Raw genomic sequence first — 18,575 nt, forward strand, 5'->3', positions numbered from 1 at the left:
CTACAACCAAGATTACTCTACTCAGCAAGGATCTCATTCAGATTCGATGGAGAAATCAAAAGCTTTACAGACAAGCCAAAGCTACGAGAATTCAGCACCACCAAACCAGCTATACAACAAATGGTAAAGGAACTTCTCTAGGCGGGAAACACAAGAGACGGAAAGTCCTACAAAAACAAACCCAAAACAATTAGAAAATGGTAACAGGAACATACATACCGATAACTACCTTAAATGTAAATGGATTAAATGTTCCAACCAAAAGACACAGATTGGCTGAATGGACACAAAAACAAGACCCGTATATATGCTGTCCACAAGAGACCCACTTCAGACCTAGGGACACATACAGAGTGAAAATGAGGGGATGGAAAAAGATACTCCATGCAAATGGAAATCAAAAGAAAGCTGGAGTAGCAATTCTCATATCAGACAAAATAGACTTTAAAATAAACACTATTACAAGAGACAAAGAAGGACACTATATAATGATCAAGGAATCAATCCAAGAAGAAGATACAACAATTGTAAATATTTATGCACCCAAAATAGGAGCACCTCAATACTTAAGGCAAATGCTAACAGCCATAAAAGGGGAAATCGACAGTAACACAATCATAGTAGGGGACTTTAACACCCCACTTTCACCAATGGACAGATCATCCAAAATGAAAAATAAATAAGGAAACAAAAGCTTTAAATGGCATATTAAACAAGATGGACTTAATTGATATTTATAGGACATTCCATCCCAAAACAACAGAATACACTTTATTCTCAAGTGCTCATGGAACCTCCTCCAGGATAGATCATATCTTGGGTCACAAATCAAGCCTTGGTAAATTTAAGAAAACTGAAATCGTATCAAGTATCTTTTCCGACTACGAGGCTATGAGACTAGATATCAATTACAGGAAAAAATCTGTAAAAAATACAAACACATGAAGGCTAAACAATACACTACTAAATAACCAAGAGATCACTGAAGAAATCAAAAAATTCCTAGAAACAAATGACAATGAAAACACAACGATCCAAAACCTACAGGATGCAGCAAAAGCAGTTCTAAGAGGGAAGTTTAAAGCAATACAATCCTACCTCAAGAACAAGAAAAATCTCAAATAAACAACCTAACCTTACACCTAAAACAATTACAGAAAGAAGAACAAAAAAAAAAAAACCCAAAGCTAGCAGAAGGAAAGAAATCACAAAGATCAGATCAAATATAAATGAAAAAGAAATGAAGGAAACAATAGCAAAGATAAATAAAACTAAACGCTGGTTCTTTGAGAAGATAAACAAAATTGATAAACCATTAGCCAGACTCATCAAGGAAAAAAGGGAGAAAATTCAAATCACAGAATAGGAAATGAAAAAGGAGAAGTAACAACAGACACCGCAAAAATACAAAGGATCATGAGAGATTACTACAAGCAACTATATGCCAATAAAATAGACAACCTGGAAGAAATGGACACATTCTTCGAAAAGCACAACCTTCCGAGAATGAACCAAGAAGATACAGAAAATATAAACAGACCAATCACAAGCACTGAAATTGAAACTGTGATTAAAAATCTTCCAAAAAACAAAAGCCCAGGACCAGATGGATTCACAGGCAAATTCTATCATACATTTAGAGAAGAGCTAACACCTATCCTTCTCAAACTCTTCCAAAATATAGCAGAGGGAGGAACACTCCCAAACTCATTCTACGAGGCCACCATCACCCTGATACCAAAACCTGACAAAGATGTCACAAAAAAAGAAAACTACAGGCCAATATCACTGATGAACATAGATGCAAAAATCCTCAACAAAATACTAGCAAACAGAATCCAACAGCTCATTAAAAGGATCATACACCATGATCAAATGGGGTTTATCCCAGGAATGCAAGGATTCTCCAATATATCAAATCAATCAAGGTGATATACCACGTTAATGAAATGAAGGATAAGAACCATATGATAATCTCAATAGAGGCAGAAAAAGCTTTCAACAAAATCAACACACATTTATGATAAAAACTCTCCAGAAAACCGGCATAGAGGAAACCTACCTCAACATAATAAAGGCCATATATGACAAAGCCATAGTCAACATCGTTCTCAATGGTGAAAAACTGAAACCATTTCCTCTAAGATCAGGAACAAGACAAGGTTGCCCACTCTCACCACTATTATTCAACATAGTTTTGGAAGTTTTAGCCACAGCAATCAGAGAAGAAAAAGAAATAAAAGGAATCCAAATTGGAAAAGAAGAAGTAAAACTGTCACTGTTTGCAGATGACATGATACTACACATAGAGAATCCTAAAGATGCTACCAGAAAACTACTAGAGCTAATCAATGAATCTCGTAGAGTAGCAGGATACAAAATTAATGCACAGAAATCTCTTGCATTCCTAAACACTACTGATGAAAAATCTGAAACAGAAATTAAGGAAACACTCCCATTTACCACTGCAACAAAAAGAATAAAATACCTAGGAATAAACCTACCTAAGGAGACAAAAGACCTGTATGCAGGTCTATAAGACACATAAAACTATAAGACACTGATGAAAGAAATTAAAGATGGTACAAACAGATGGAGAGATATACCATGTTCTTGGATTGGAAGAATCAACACTGTGAAAATGACTATACTACGCAAAGCAATCTACAGATTCAATGCAATCCTTATCAAACTACCAATGGCATTTTTCACTGAACTAGAACAAAAAATTGCACAATTTGTATGAAAACACAAAAGACCCCAAATAGTCAAAGCAATTTTGAGAAAGAAAAATGGAGCTGGAGGAATTAGGCTCCATGACTTCAGACCATACTACAAAGCTACACTAATCAAGACAGTATGGTACTGGCACAAACACAGAAATATAGATCAATGGAACAGGATAGAAAGCCCAGACATAAACCCATGCACATATGGTCACCTTATCTTTGATAAAGGAGGCAAGAATATACAATGGAAAAAAGACAGCCTCTTCAATAAGTGGTGCTGGGAAAACTGGACAGCTACAGGTCAAAGAATGAAATTAGAACACTCCCTAACACCATACCCAAAAATAAACTCAAAATGGATTAAAGACCTAAATGTAAGGCCAGACACTATCAAACTCTTAGAGGAAAACACAGGCAGAACACTCTATGACATAAATCACAGCAAGATCCTTTTGGACCCACCTCCTAGAGAAATGGAAATAAAAACAAAAATAAACAAATGGGACCTAATGAAACAAAAGCTTTTGCACAGCAAAGGAAACCATAAACAAGACGAAAAGACAATCCTCAGAATGGGAGAAAATATTTGCAAACGAAGCAACGGACAAAGGATTAATCTCCAAAATATACAAGCAGCTCATGCAGCTCAATATCAAAAAAACAAACAACCCAATCCAAAAATGGGCAGAAGACTTAAATAGACATTTCTCCAAAGAAGGCATATAGATGGCCAACACACACATGAAAGGATGTTCAACATCATTAATCATTAGAGAAATGCAAATCAAAAGTACAATGAGGTATCACCTCACACTGGTCAGAATGGCCATCATCAAAAATATACAAACAATAAATGCTGGAGAGGGTGTGGAGAAAAGGGAACCCTCTTGCACTGTTGGTGGGAATGTAAATTGATACAGCCACCATGGAGAACAGTGTGGAGGTTCCTCAAAAAACTAAAAATAGAACTACCATATGACCCAGCAATCCCACTACTGGGCATATACCCTGAGAAAACCATAATTCAAAAAGAAGCATGTACCACAGTGTTCATTGCAGCACTATTTACAATAGCCAGGACATGGAAGCAATCTACATGTTCATCGACAGATGAATGGATAAAGAAGATGTGGCACATATGTACAATGGAATATTGCTCAGCCACGAAAAGAAATGAAATTGAGTTATTTGTAGTGAGGTGGATAGACCTAGAGTCTGTCATACAGAGTGAAGTCAGAAAGAGCAAAACAAATACCGCATGCTATCACATATATATGGAACCTAATAAAAAATGGTTCTGATGAACCTAGGGGTAGGACAGGAATAAAGATGCAGACGTACAGAATGAACTTGAGGACACGGGGAAGGGGAAGGGGAAGCTGGGACGAAGTGACAGAGTAGCACTGACATATATACACTACCAAACGTAAAATAGATAGCTAGTGGGAAGCAGCCACATAGCACAGGGAGATCAGCTCGGTGCTTTCTGACCACCTAGAGGGGTGGGGTAGGGAGGGTGAGAGGGAGGTGCATGAGGGAGGGGATATGGGGATATATGTATACATATAGCTGATTCACTTTGTTATACAGCAGAAACTAACACAACATTGTAAAGCAATTATACTCCAAAAAAGATGTTAAAAAAAAAAGTCTCCTAGAGAAGGCAGTCCCACCTCCACTGAGAAATGTAAACATTATAATACATTGAGAACATACCCACCCCCTCACCCTAACCCGACTGCACACCACTTAACAGTATTTCTAGTCAGTTCCGTGTCCATCAGTAGAGGCCACTGAGACACAGGAGGCCGTTTGTACTTCCAGCAGACTCATCTCTCCTCCCCTTCATGCACTTGTGCTCATCTTCTCCCTCCTGTCCCCAACCCACTCCTCTCCCTCTACCTCTCCATCTTTCACAATCACACTCCATGGAATAATAATAGAAAACTGATTAGTTCTGGCTTGTCTACTGACCCGCATTCGCTTAATTCCTAGGACTGCCAGTTTCCTCCAATGTATAAAAAAGGTGACATTTCTGTGCTGCCTGACTCAGAACACTTGTTAAGGAAATAAAATAACATTTTTTTTTTTTTATTCAGAGAACTCAGCTTTTTTTTTATTTATTTATTTATTTATTTATTTATTTATTTTTGGTTGTGTTGGGTCTTCGGTTCTGCGCGAGGGCTTTCTCTAGTTGCAGCAAGCGGGGGCCACTCTTCATTGCGGTGCGCGGGCCTCTCACTATCGCGGCCTCTCTTGTTGCGGAGCACAAGCTCCAGACGCGCAGGCTCAGTAGTTGTGGCTCAGGGGCCCAGCTGCTCCACGGCATGTGGGATCTTCCCAGACCAGGGCTCGAACCCGTGTCCCCTGCATTAGCAGGCAGATTCTCAACCACTGCGCCACCAGGGAAGCCCCTAAAATAACATTTGTTTGGGGAATCCTGGCTGAGATGCAGAGACTGAAATACATATACATGCCATAGCCAAGACCCATTTCCGACAAGAGAGATAAACCCTAAACTTATCAGTCAATGGTAACTCAGTCTTCTCTGGTTTAAAAAGGTCTCTTTGGGGTACAGTTATTCAGTTAATTCAAACCTCCTTTCAGGATTGTTCTTCTCTTCCCTCTCCCCTCCCCCTTCCCAGGGAATCCAGCATACTCTTCTAAGAGGACTGAAGAAGCTCTTTGATCTGCTTGCTGTTTGGGTCCTAAGAGAGTCCTATTTCAGGGCGACTGGTCTGGCCATATCCCTGGGTGCCCTACACTGGTGTCCGTGAAAGCCCACCTGTTCTTTCTGGGCGTTGCACTGGCATGTGCTGCTGAAGCACAGGATCCCCGCTGGGGTCTCTGATCAAGACACACGGACATGCAGCAGTGTCGCTGTCCCTCATCCTGCTCCTTTGACCCAGCGATTCTCTCTCAACTTCCAAGTCTACCCACCAGGGCACAGAGAAATTTCTGGATCCATCTATATACCTTGATGGGCAATGGGGAATTGAAGGAACCACCTCAGGTCCAGGTGTTAGAAATCTCCCTCGACTCTGATCTACCAGCTGTGTGGTAGCACATTCTTCCAGCATTATTGAACAGGAACTTCTCTAAAGAGCTTGAGCTTTTCCCAGCTACACCCTGAGAACCCCAAACCAAGGTGAGTGTCTCTATCACTCCCCGTTCTCTGCTCCAACACTGGTTGGAACAGTCAACCCCAAAAGGGGAGCCACGATGTGTCCAGCTTCGTGCCTCTTCCTCTGACTTGCTCACTCCGCCCAGCACCAGAGGGCCTCTAGACTCCTTCCCATCCTGGACGACAACCCTCCTCCAAGCTGGCTGTGGTTTCACTGACCACGTGCGGTTCTGCTGAATTAATCACTGGTTCAGCGTCTCCTACTTGCCACCCCTGAAACCAGCTCAGTCTTTGCTCCTGCTCTTGCCATTTGTGTTGGTTAATTTTATGCGTCAACTGAGGCCATGATACCTAGTGTTTGGTCAAACACCAGTCTAGATGTTGTTGTGAAGGAATTCTTTTAGATGTGATGAACATTTCAATCAGTAGACCCTGAGGAAAGCAGGTCATCCCCCAGAATGTGGATGGGCTTCATCCAATCAGTTGCAGGCCTTAAGAGAAAAGACTGAGGTCCCCCAAGGAAGAAGGAATTCTTCCTCCAGGCCGCCTTTGGGCTTGAGCCTATACTGTCAACCCTCGCCTGGGTCTGCCGCTTGCCAGGCTGCCTTGCAGAGTGTGGACTTGCCAGCCCCCACGGTCATGTGAGCTAATTCCTTAAAATAAATCTCTCTCTATAGAGCTACAGCTGTAGATACAGATATATCAATATATCTAGATATCCAAATGGATATCCATCCTATTGGTTCTGTTTCTCTGGGGAACCCTGACTAGTCTACCATCCTAACACACAGGGGACCACTCATTTTCTCTCAGGCTTTCATCTTGTGTCACATCTTCTCTGGCTTCTTTTACGAGCATCAGAGTATTTCTTTTTTCTTCTGATTGGCAAAGTGAACAGTGAAAATGAGTTAAGTAAAATCTTCTGGTCCTCTCTGTCACTGCAGGGTGCTCAAGACCTGCCCTTGGGTGGATCACGTTGAGATAGATCAGAAGACTGATCCCTAAAGACATGCGGTTCTACTATTTAAAAAGACATCACTACCCGAATCATAATTTGACTGTATATTTTGAGTTACTAATTTATTGTTTTCTCCCTTTTATTTTTCCTTTTCCTCGCCCCCTTCCCAATCCAAGCCTTGTTCTGCATTCCCTCAGAAGACTATATGTCAGGGTAGAAAACAGAAGTAACCTGTAACCTGTAATTCTGGATTTGGCTTTCCAGAGAGCTTATGCTTGAGCTTAATCCAGAGGGCTAAACAGGGGCTAACAGGGCAAGGGGTGCTCATACCGACAGACAGAGTATCCCAGAGAATTTGAGGAAGAGCAAGGTTTCTCCACTCCGAGCTGGAAAGCAGCAATCAATGACTAATACTCAACTTTTATGGTACAGCTCTGGGTTTGGAGGTTCAGGGTGTACAGGTACTCTAGGAATGAAGGAAGTAAAACTGAAATTGTCCGTTAATCTAGTAAATGACAGCTCTAATAGCTAATAATATCAAGTGCCTGCTATGTGCCAGGCCCTATACTAAGAGTTCTTACATGTATTAGTACTATTATTTTCTCCATTTATTTAAAAAGTAAATGATTTGCCCAAAATTGGGCAGCTGTTAAGACATGGTTGGGCAATGGTTCCAGAATCTTTACCCGGAATCCTAACCTAAATGGTCAGACTCCAGAGTGCTTACATAATTAACATAGGTAAAATAACTGCATAACCAATGCATCTGATAACAATAACAGTTTAAAAGTATAGATTAAGGGGAATTCCCTGGTGGTCCAGTGGTTAGGGCTCTGCTCTTCCACTGCAGGGGGCACAGGTTCGATCCCTGGTCAGGGAAGAATATTTATATGGCTAATTCTGTACATTGGCTTATTAATTGGAACAAATTATAATAAAGAATACTTCTTAAAAAAAAAAAGAATACTTCTTTAGAATTTCAATGCCTCTCGGTTCTGCCATGATTACTCAAATTACAGTAATAACTTGGAAAACAATATTCCAGAAAGATGTATTACTCACATGTTTATTTCATCTTCATTTAATAACTGCATCACTAGCAGGGTAATATGAAAGGAACCATCACTGTTCATTGCTTTGGCCAGTCGCTGATCTTGTTGTATTATTGCATTTTGCAGGATCTTAATTCCCTTTGCAATCTAATCACACACAGACAAAACAGAGATTAGGTAAGCAAAATTTCCTTATGGTAACACTGAAATCGAGAAGAAAAATAAGCAACATAGGAAGTGAGAACGATGTCAAGATCCTTCAACCAAACAATGCTTAATTGTCTAACTATTCTCAAATATCCTGGAGAAATGACTTGGAAAGTTTAATAGGATGTATAAGTTAAAAAAAATCACACGATGCTTGTCCATTTTAAGAGCCTCAAGCCCAACACCCTTCTTTTACAGACTGGGCCACTGGTTGAGTGGAAAAATTCTCAATGGCCATGTATCTTTTCAGAAATTTATCCTTGGAATATACAGTATGACTCACTGTAATTATGATCTTTCCTAAAAATAAAAGTTTTATTCTTGCCACAGAAAGGTCAGACTGGCAGACAACATTCCATTTCTGTTGGCAGTAATATTTATTTGTCCCCAAGTGAATGTGTCTGAGAACCCATTCTTCATGGCCTTTAAGATTTTTTAGGACAGGAATAATTTCAACAGGAATGACTACTGTCATTTCCCCAGACATGTGAGGAGGGGCATCACCATGGAGAGAGAGCTGCAAACAAATCTAAATGCATATGTTAGAAAAACTGTACAGTCTGCACCTAAGCAAAATCCCCGGTCCCTCATCAGCCTTCCCCTCTCAGCCTAATGAGAACAAAGAAGAGGAACGGTGGCTTTTCCCTCCTCCATTTCCAGTTGGAGACAATTCTAGTCAACTTCTAAATGTGAGTGCACTGGAAGATAGTTTGAATACGGACTAGCAAACCAAGCAATCCCCAGAGAAACGAGCGCACGTAGAAGCCCAGAGGCAGCAGAATTAGAGAGAAAAGGAAGAGGGAGGGGGCTGGCAATAGAAGCAGAGCCCTAAAAAGACAGCAGAGATAAGAAACAACTGGATCATGAGCACAGCAGGCTGTTCTGATACTGAAGAAGCTGTTTCATCCTGAACAATGTTCCCATTATCTGCAGAATGCGATTGGGCAAATCATGAGATGCTATCCTGGGATCTGACTTCTCGCGTATCTTTACAATAAATCCACATCACCCAAAATAACCTCAGCATTTCTCTATTCCTTGCAACCTGGAGGACAGTAACATGAGAAAGTGTTTTCCTGGTAGGAAGTTATGCAGTAACACCTAACACAAGATTTCCGAAGGGAAGATGTCACTTCCACGACACCCAACAAAAGAATACTGACAGCCTGATCATTAAAATGCTCCTAAAGCAATAGTACACAAAGATCTTACAGAGTCAGCGTTTCCTCTACCTCTAAATTGATAAAACTAAATTGTAAACTCCCCGAGGACAACATCTATTTCTTCCACCCCGCCATCTCGCCACAGTGCCTGGTAATAAAAATAAACACAACATCGAGACCACAAGAGTAACTACCCTTTCTCGTGTGGTCACTAGGTTCTAGGCACTAGAGTGAGCATTTTACATATATTAGTTCACTGAAGCCTCCCGCCGATCCTGTGAGGTAAGATATTGGTACTGTCTCCATTAAAATAAATTGAAACACAGAAGATTAAAAAGATCTTTTCAAGATCATATACCCAAAATAGCAAAGGAATTTGAGAAAAGGATAAGTTACAATACATGAGAAAAGATGAGGGAAATACCCGGAGGAAAAGATCCAGGGGTGAGGAGGAGAAGGAGAAGCGGCCAGAGAGCCATGCAGGAAGAGGTACAAGTAATGTGTTTTCAAGAGGAGACAAGGAGAGGGGCAGGCATGTGGGTAGTGACTCAAGACATGAAACATCAAGGGAAAAAAGGGCATTTAAAGGAGATTCTGAGGAAGTCTTACTGGATCCTGTGCAATAGAGCACACAGGCCCTCTCATAGAAGCCTTTAGTATAAGTCTACACTACTCTGCGAGGATTTTACACATGACTTTTTGAGAGATTTTTCCAGGTGCAATGAAGTGCTGAGATCAGCTTTCGGGAATGATGAAGCAGCTCAAGAGGGTCCAGGTTCACGTGGGAAGGGCCTAGCCAGTGCCGAGTAAATCATGTGAGCTCAAGAATATCAGACCTCAAAACAGTATAATTACATCTTCAAATCTTAGCTGGTACAAATGGTAATTCTGGCTTAACTGATCGTGAAAAAGTGGTTTAGGATGAGAACTTTTTAATACAGAGTGATGCAAATTAAGGGTACTGGACTTGTATCAGAAATCCTGGATTTTAACCCCAGGTCTGCCGCGGGTGGAACCCCATAGAGGTCACCTAGTCTCAGTGAGTCTTGGTTTCTTCAATTGTAAAGCACTGCCAAACTTACAGGGATGTGTTAAAGGTCACGCAGACAAGCTACAGGAAAGCACTTTGCAAGCTCTGCACCATTTGCCTAATATAAGGTCTGCAACACTGCCAATATTATTAAAATCAGTGGTTCTCTACCCCAGGGTACATTTGTCAATGCCTGGAGACATTTTCATTGTCACACTTGGGGTTTGCCACTTGCACTTAGTGGTAGAGTATCTGCATTTTCATAAAAACTGAGTCTTCATTCTAAGCTCAAATACTAATTATATGTAAATTCAGGACAATGTTCAAAAACTTCCATCCATTTGTATGTTCAGCATTTTAGTGCAATGTCCTACTGTTTAGTGAAAAATAGTTTCAGATCATTCATATCTTTGAATTATCCAGTAGCTTGTAAAATTGCAAATTAAAATTTGTAGAACACTTTGAAGACTATTTCTCTGAAGTCACACAGTACTTATAATGCAAAATTAACCTTAACCTATGAAAATTCTAAAGATAATCTAATCAAGTAATGTATTTCTAACTATGCTTTGATGCTCCAGATTAATTTACATATTCCTTGATATCATCTTTAAAAAATTTTTAATGCATTTTATTACTAATTATATTCTTACAAGAGAAAAAGAAAAAACGAAACTACTTCAGAGTCTTCTCTGTATGCCATTTTAAAAAGTACCAATGTCGGGCTTCCCTGGTGGCACAGTGGTTAAGAATCTGCCTGCCAATGCAGGGGACACGGGTTCAAGCCCTGGTCCGGGAAGATCCCACATGCCGCGGAGCAACTAAGCCCGTGTGCCACAACTACTGAAGCCCGCGTGCCTAGAGCCTGTGCTCTGCAACAAGAGAAGCCACCCAATGAGAAGCCCGCTCACCACAACGAAGAGTAGCCCTCGCTCGCCGCAACTAGAGAAAAGCCCCTGCACAGCAACAAAGACCCAACGCAGCCAAAAATAAATACAAATAAATAAATTTTTAAAAAAAAGTACCAATGTCATTAAAGGCCAAAGGAAACTAATTTTTACAGCCCCTGTTTAAAATTCTACAAAGCCTTTAAAGCGTATCTGTCATCATAATCCCCAGCCACTGGCAGTATTGCACAATGCACATTTTTTAAACCTAATATTGTAGACCCATATTTAAGTAGAATATTAAAAGAAACTTTAAAAAATAAAAGCTTATTAAAATCTTAAAGATTTGTTTCACTCATTGAGTAGTTTCTTTGTATTTAGAGAATAAAAACAGACACGAATCTGCTAAACCTCACCACTAAGCCGTGTTCCACATGCCTAAAAATGACACAATAAGAAATTTCATTTTTCTATCTTTTAAACTTTCTAGTTGATTCAAAGCACACATGAGCTCAAAGGAAAAGCCTTCAAGTTAGTTCATGAGGGAGCGTAGTTATAGTCTAGCACACAGAAGGAGAATGTCCTTGACCTCATCTTTTGACATTATTTTTGGATTTTTTCTAAGCTGTTAACATAAATTATTCCTAAATTTGCTGCCTCATTAAGATTTAACAGAATTATCCCATCAATTTGCTACCTAACTTTTCTTCAAAGTTGAATATAGTCATTTTTCTTGCTTGTTTACACAAAGGAAAAAACTTGAAAATTTGATGATACAGCAATGAGTAAAAATTTTAAAAACATCCTAAAATAGGAGAATTTTCTATATCTACCAAGTGTTTAACATACATGATGATATCAAGTATTTTCACAACTACATTTCCCAGAAAGGAACAGAACGCACAAATCATTTTTCATCTTTTCCTAAGACCAATAATTTTCACATTACAAAATGATGAAATATAGAATTAAATGTAGCAAATGCCTTTTAAAACCCCTAAAGAGCATCATATTTTTCCATTAGTATAAAACAATTATCTTACCAAAAAAATTAATACACTCTTAATTTCAATCAGCTTCTGATTGTTCCCTTGCATTTTTCAGTGTTGACTCACCTTAAATTATTACCTCTCATAAGAAAGCATATAAAACCAACATATGGGCAAATCCACCTAGAACTAATAATTAAGCAATTCTAGCCAGTTAAGAAATATTTAGGATTTATTATAATGCCATTAAATTTCTCATCCTTATTTTATTTTTAAACTACTGTGTAATTGCAGGTAGTGGAGAAACACATACTTTCACATACATGCAATTAGGATATTTTTATGCAGTCATTCTAATTCATTTTCCAATTCTATTTCTTAAAAATATGAAAATCATGATTTTCCAAAACTAAAGCATTCCAAATGTCTGATAATGTGTTCAAAAATCAAAGACCCATGTAAGTCTGAATACTTTTTTCTTTAAAACTAGACGCCAACAAGTAGAGGCCAAAAGTAGAGCAGCTCATTGTCAATGTGCTAGCTTCCAAAAGCTTGTTTGCAGGTCACTTAATTGGAACTTAGAATACAGTCTCCCATTGAAACAATGTTATAAATGCTGCTCCTTTTCCCAGGCCTTCCAACAAAAGCCCATAAGTAGTTTCAACAGAAAATTAACATTAGATACTTTCAAACAAACAAACAAAAAAGGTGCTCATATGAAAGATATAAAAAGTATCTCCTAATCTTGTCCTATTCCTAGCCCTCCTCCCCATATTTGCATTAAGCTTTCTGTTACCCACAAACAAGTCTCTTGAGAGGGAAATATTAAATTCTTTGGTTTCCAGGTTACTTGAAGTTTGTGTGCCCCACTATTACAAGTCGCCCTACCCCCAGGAAAACAAACTGCCATTGAACCTATATTATAAAACCAGCATTTGTAACACTGTATTTATTATTTATAAACGTTCTGGTTGGAATTTGGTATGCCAGAGACACGTCTTCCACCCTGAAATGACAGCATTTTGTGTGTGTGCGCCTACTCTGGCCAACTCCGTTCTAGATACTGGGAACGACCTGAAAAACTTTGTGAGGAAGATTAACAAGTGTCAAATTTCAAGGATGACAAATGACAAAAGGAAAGCCATGAAAGTGTTGTGGGATTTTGTTGTTGTTGTTGTTGGGGGGGGGGGGGGGTTGACCTAGTCAGGGTGGTCACGGGTGGGGGGAGAGGTTTGAGCTGAAATTTTGGCATTAACAAAATCAAAAGGAGAGGAAAGAAAACTCCCAGCCAGAGAAGGCTTTCCAGAGGGCAGAGGGAAACTGGCAAGCTCAAGCAAGGCCAGAGGGGCTCAAGCAGAAGGAACGAGGGCTGAGGTGGAAAAGGCCAAGCCATGTAGAACCTTCTAGAATATGGTAAAGCCTTTGTCTTCATCCTAATATCAATGGGAAAATACTGAAGTGTACAAGCATGTAGGTGATGTGTCCAGATTTGGATTTAGAAAATAATCATTATCACCTCCATTTTACAACTGAAGACACTGAAACTACAGCAATTAAGTAACCTGACCTACATCCACAGTGGAGGTTTGTAATCCAGCTGGTATCCGAACAAGGTTTGTCAGGTTCCAAAGCCTGTACTCTCCTCACGTTCTACAGAACCTCCAAGAAGTTGAGAAGCAGAAACAAAGGCTACAGGGTGAAACAAAGCAGCTTGCGGGGTGAAAACTAAGGGTTGCAAACAGTTCTCTCATCCCCTCCTCTCATCTTTGCAGCCTGAATCCTGAACTAAGTAGCAGAAGAAAAGAATCTCTCCACCCTCTTTCCCCTTGGTCCCCTTCCCTGCCAGCCCTAGCCCAGCACGTCACCCCACCAGTCTTCACTGGACGAGGTGGGAAGCCGGCACAGGGCTGGAAGGGGCTGGGGCAGGCTCAGAGGGGCTGCAGAGCTGCTGCTCCGACCAGCAGGGCCAAGAACAGAAGCAGGCAGGGAGCAAGAGAGAAGGAAGGACCTAAGCAAAGCAACTCAGAGAAGGGCTCACCCAACTTCTACACTCACAGACTCTTGAGTGAAACAATCTCTAAGCAAAAAATCAAAATAAGGAACCTGGCGTCTCTTCCAATCAGAAATCACGTACCCTTGGGGACGTCCCTTGGCCTGTTTCACAGGCAGTTTCCTCAGGACCTGGCCTCTGTCTGCTTGCTTAAATAGCACCACCTGTGGCTTCCTAATCTCTTCTCATTCACATAGGTACACGTAATCCTAAATCTCAGAGAAAACCTGTCCAAATAACTCACAAGTATTTTAATATATAATTTCTGATTGCATTAAACTTTGCATCAGCTAAACACTTTTTTTTTTAAGATAGCAGATATAATTAAGTTTGCTAATCAGCCTTTTATTTATTTATTTATTTATTTATTTATTTTTGGCTGTGCTGGGTCTTCGTTTCTGTGCGAGGGCTTACTCTAGTTGTGGCAAGCGGGGGCCACTCTTCATCGCGGTGCGCGGGCCTCTCACTATCGCGGCCTCTCTTGTTGCGGAGCACAGGCTCCAGATGCGCAGGCTCAGTAGTTGTGGCTCACGGGCCTAGTTGCTCCGCGGCCTGTGGGATCTTCCCAGACCAGGGCTCGAACCCGTGTCCCCTGCATTAGCAGGCAGATTCTCAACCACTGCGCCACCAGGGAAGCCCCAGCTAAACACTTTTAAGGGCTATTTTATTGTTAACCCGCCACTACGTACCAGTAAAATCAAAGTCTGATTCTTTCCTGTATCAAATTCTAAAATCCTGTATTGCTAGGTAATACCATTTCTCTTTTTATGTGTTTTTCTCCCCAACTAAACTGTATCTCACAGACTAGATATTTCCTAGAGTGTCCTAAAAGAATTTATTTTTTTCTTTGAGATTTATTTCTTTGATTTCAATATCATTTGCTTTGATCTTTAAAAATTCATTAGCATTGTATAGAAACATTCTAGTTAAATAAAGGGAAAAGCAATCTGAAAATATGCCCAGTTAAGAGATCAGAGCACACAATCAAACAGAAATTCAGATCTAGCTCTTAAGATATATAAAATTGGGCCAAGATATAAAAACAGACAGTCATCCAAATGAGGTGTTCTTTCCTAAGGCTTTTTAATTCCTAACTCACTACTCTAGAAGTCTTAGATACTGTAGTTTTCTCTCTCAGTCAGATATAAGGGTTTCTTAGTGTGGGCCAGTTGGCTGGTCCCATTTCCTATTACTGATGCCACATTAATTTTTCAGACTTTTAATAGATTTCTACCAAGTTTGTCATGCACTATTAAGTTGGTACAACAATGAGTAATTTTTAAAGAAACTACGTTGCAATAATCATTACCGTGAACTGGACTAAGCAGCAGGAAATCCCAGTTTACTTTCCCCACAGAGATTTCAGAATCTTTTTTTACCAGCTCTCTGCTTCTGAAAGATTCCTCCACTATGATGAATAAACACCTAGAAAGGACCTTGACATGCTACCTGGCAACACTTTTTCAAGTGGCTTTTGCAAAATTATCATTTAAATATGATTGTTTAAACAGTGTTTTTTAAAATTATTGTTTACACATATTCTATATTCCCTGTGTGGCCCAGCTAAAAATGCCACCAAAGACTCTTAAAAGCTGAGAGCAAATGGGCTTATGAGCATTTAGTGTACCTTAAATATAATTTAGAATAAACTTAGTAAAAATAATTTTTTTAAAAAATAGCACCTCTTTGTTGGTGATCGGAATGGATAGGAAATAGTTGGGTTGATCATCTTTTTGCTTTTTTTTCCTCTTCTTTATTTTATCTTTATTGTTCCATTCATTTTCTTTACTTCTCTCCAAATTTATGTGAGGTACATCAGTGACTAGAGAAAAAAAGTCAAACAACATGTCTAATGCATTTAAACAAAGATAATATAATCAGAAAAAAAACAAGCACTATACAAGTAGCAATCATTCTTAACTGTCATTTTCAAATCTAAAATAGGAATTGGCAAACTCTTCTGCAAAAGACCTCATAATAAATATTTTAGGCTTTGCAGATCATACGGTCTTGGTCAAAACTACCCAAGTCTGCTATAGACAAAACACAGATGAATGGGTACAACTGTTTTCTAATAAAAATTTATTTACAAAGCAGATAGATTTGGCCCATGGGCCACGGTTCACTAACCTCTGATCTAAAGCATAACTAACAACCATTCTCTTCCCCTTGCCACAATTTTCATGATGCTAGGAAAAATTACTTTTTCATCCATCCTGTATATGTATATTTGTAACTTTTATAACAAAACCACTTGCAGCAGTGCCATTCAAAGTTTGGTTCATGGCCAGTGTCACACTGCAAACCATTTGTTCCAGAAACTGAGAGAATGCTTTATAAACTTTCAGAGCAATTAGGCAAAGTAATTTTGTCTGTCAAATTTTATAGATCTTTTTCTTTAACACCTTTCTGCTAATAATTCATGTTTTATTATATTTTACAAAAGTATCAGTCAGCAACATGTAAGAAATTAAAGAAAAAAAAATGGTCCTTGACCATAGATAACTTGAGAAACACTTAGCATGCTTTTTAAGGTCATCTTCAAAAGACATTTCCAACACCCAACAACTCTTATTATGAAGCTATACCCCCAGAATTAATTTCCAAATCAGCGTGAAATGCCATTGTCTCTTTTACAAATTCTATCAGGGGCTTCCCTACCCGTGCAAAACTACCATTAATTTATTCTTCAGGTGTGCCTTCTTGAACAGTAGCTTACTGTTCAAAATAGAGTACCTCATAGAGACTTTGAAAAATTCAAATATAATTATATATTCTGAGGTATGATTTTGGAAAGGGGGAGAGAGGGAGGAAGCACCTTGCCTTACATTCAGTCCTATGAAGTTGGTTTCATCTTTGGGATCAACTCTAACAGACCATAGTGACCAAGAGCACAAGGCCCATGTGCATCTAACTAAACTCCTTATTTTACATACGATGAAAGAGAAGAGAAGAAAAACTTTATAAAGCAGCTCAATGTCACAGAGTCAAGCCTGGTGTCTAGACCTTTTAAAGGTCTCCTTCTAGTGTACTTTCTACTGGAGCAAACTGCTTCCCTCTCGCAGTTCTAGATAAGTAGTTACTACTACACACAAAACCAAAGAGCAGAAGGAATTGTCCTTATTCTGTTGTTCTTTGAAATATTAATAGTAAACAATTTTTAAATGAATGTTGCAAATAATACTTTAATGCTAACTTCTAAGAAAAATAGTAGAAAATGTTTAAAATTTTAAAATTAAGAGTTTGTGGGAATAGACATGCTTTCTTTCTAGGATTAACATATCTGTGAGCCCTAGAAAAAGACTTAGAAGACAGGGGTAAATTAAGAGCAAGGTGATCTGGGTAATAAGTCTGACTGTATCATTATGAGTTAAGGCAAAATTACCCAGTCTGTTTGTGCAACCATTTCTCTACTACATTTCTCAACAATATGCATAATGATTAACATGGTTAAAATGATATATCTTCACAGAGAACACATATTTGAAATATAAATTATTAGCTTCTTTTGTACACGTGAGCTTGTCAGAACTTTTAAAAAGTTCGTAGCATTCTCTGTGTTACGAGCATTATCTGAATTGCTTCATAAGATGCCACTGGGTTTTATTTCCCATGCAGCTTTTTTCATATGGAAAATCAATACACTGAGCTGCCTGTAATTTCAGATATACAAGAAATAGTCCTACCATTGATTGTAATAACATGAATTAAATGTACTAATTTTAAACAAAACCCACAAAATATGCTAATGAAGTACCACATATTTTAAATCCACTTCTAAAATACATTCCTAGCCCATCTCCATCTGTTGTTAGTAAACTGGCCCTCTGGAAAAGGAAGCCATTTTTAACATAATCTGGGCTAGAATCCTGGCTCCACAGACTAGCTGTGTGACCTTAGATAAGTCACATAAATTCTCTTGACCTAAGTTTCCTCCTCTATAATGTGAGGATAATAATAATAGCTACCTCATAGGAACATTTAAACACTGAGTTAGGGACTTTCCCTGGTGGTCCAGTGGTTAAGACTCCGTGCTTCCACTGCAGGGGTATCTGACAGTTATCAGCCTGTGCCTTTGCGTAAAAGTAATCTACAAAAGGAAAAGGGGGAGTGGGAATGGCTGCTGGGAAGACAACCAGCAATGCAGCAGAGGCAGCACTAGATAGTGAAAGGGCACTGACCCAAAGACTAGTCTTCCAACAAGCATCTTTCCATCAATTCACTTCATTTCTTTATCTGAGAACTTAAAAATCTGGCCAATCCATGGAGAAATAGCTAATTCTAGGTTTGGGGGATAAAATGTACAAGAGAAAGCTAGAAATTCAAAGACTCCTGGGATCATGTCAGAAGGTCTCTAGAGCCAGTTTGAAAGTTCCCCCACAGGCC

General features: G+C 39.2%; 1 protein-coding gene across 12 annotated transcripts in view; it reads right to left on the bottom strand.

Moving 5' to 3' along the window:
* Positions 1-18,575, bottom strand: part of AKAP7 (A-kinase anchoring protein 7) — a 148,682-nt gene that overhangs the window by 116,796 nt on the left and 13,311 nt on the right. For all 12 annotated transcript variants that reach the window (XR_011074925.1, XR_011074919.1, XR_011074924.1 and 9 more), the window contains exons 3-4: positions 15,872-16,011; positions 7,874-8,010 (exon numbers count right to left, since the gene is read on the bottom strand). Coding sequence is in view for 5 of the 12 variants with exons in the window: in XM_068550921.1 (XP_068407022.1) it covers positions 7,874-8,010; positions 15,872-16,011 (277 nt within the window). In the remaining 7 variants the exon portion in view is untranslated. The remainder of the gene's footprint in view (positions 1-7,873; positions 8,011-15,871; positions 16,012-18,575) is intronic.

Source organism: Eschrichtius robustus, chromosome 9 (genome assembly GCF_028021215.1).
Source record: "Eschrichtius robustus isolate mEscRob2 chromosome 9, mEscRob2.pri, whole genome shotgun sequence".
Lineage (NCBI taxonomy): Eukaryota > Metazoa > Chordata > Mammalia > Artiodactyla > Eschrichtiidae > Eschrichtius > Eschrichtius robustus.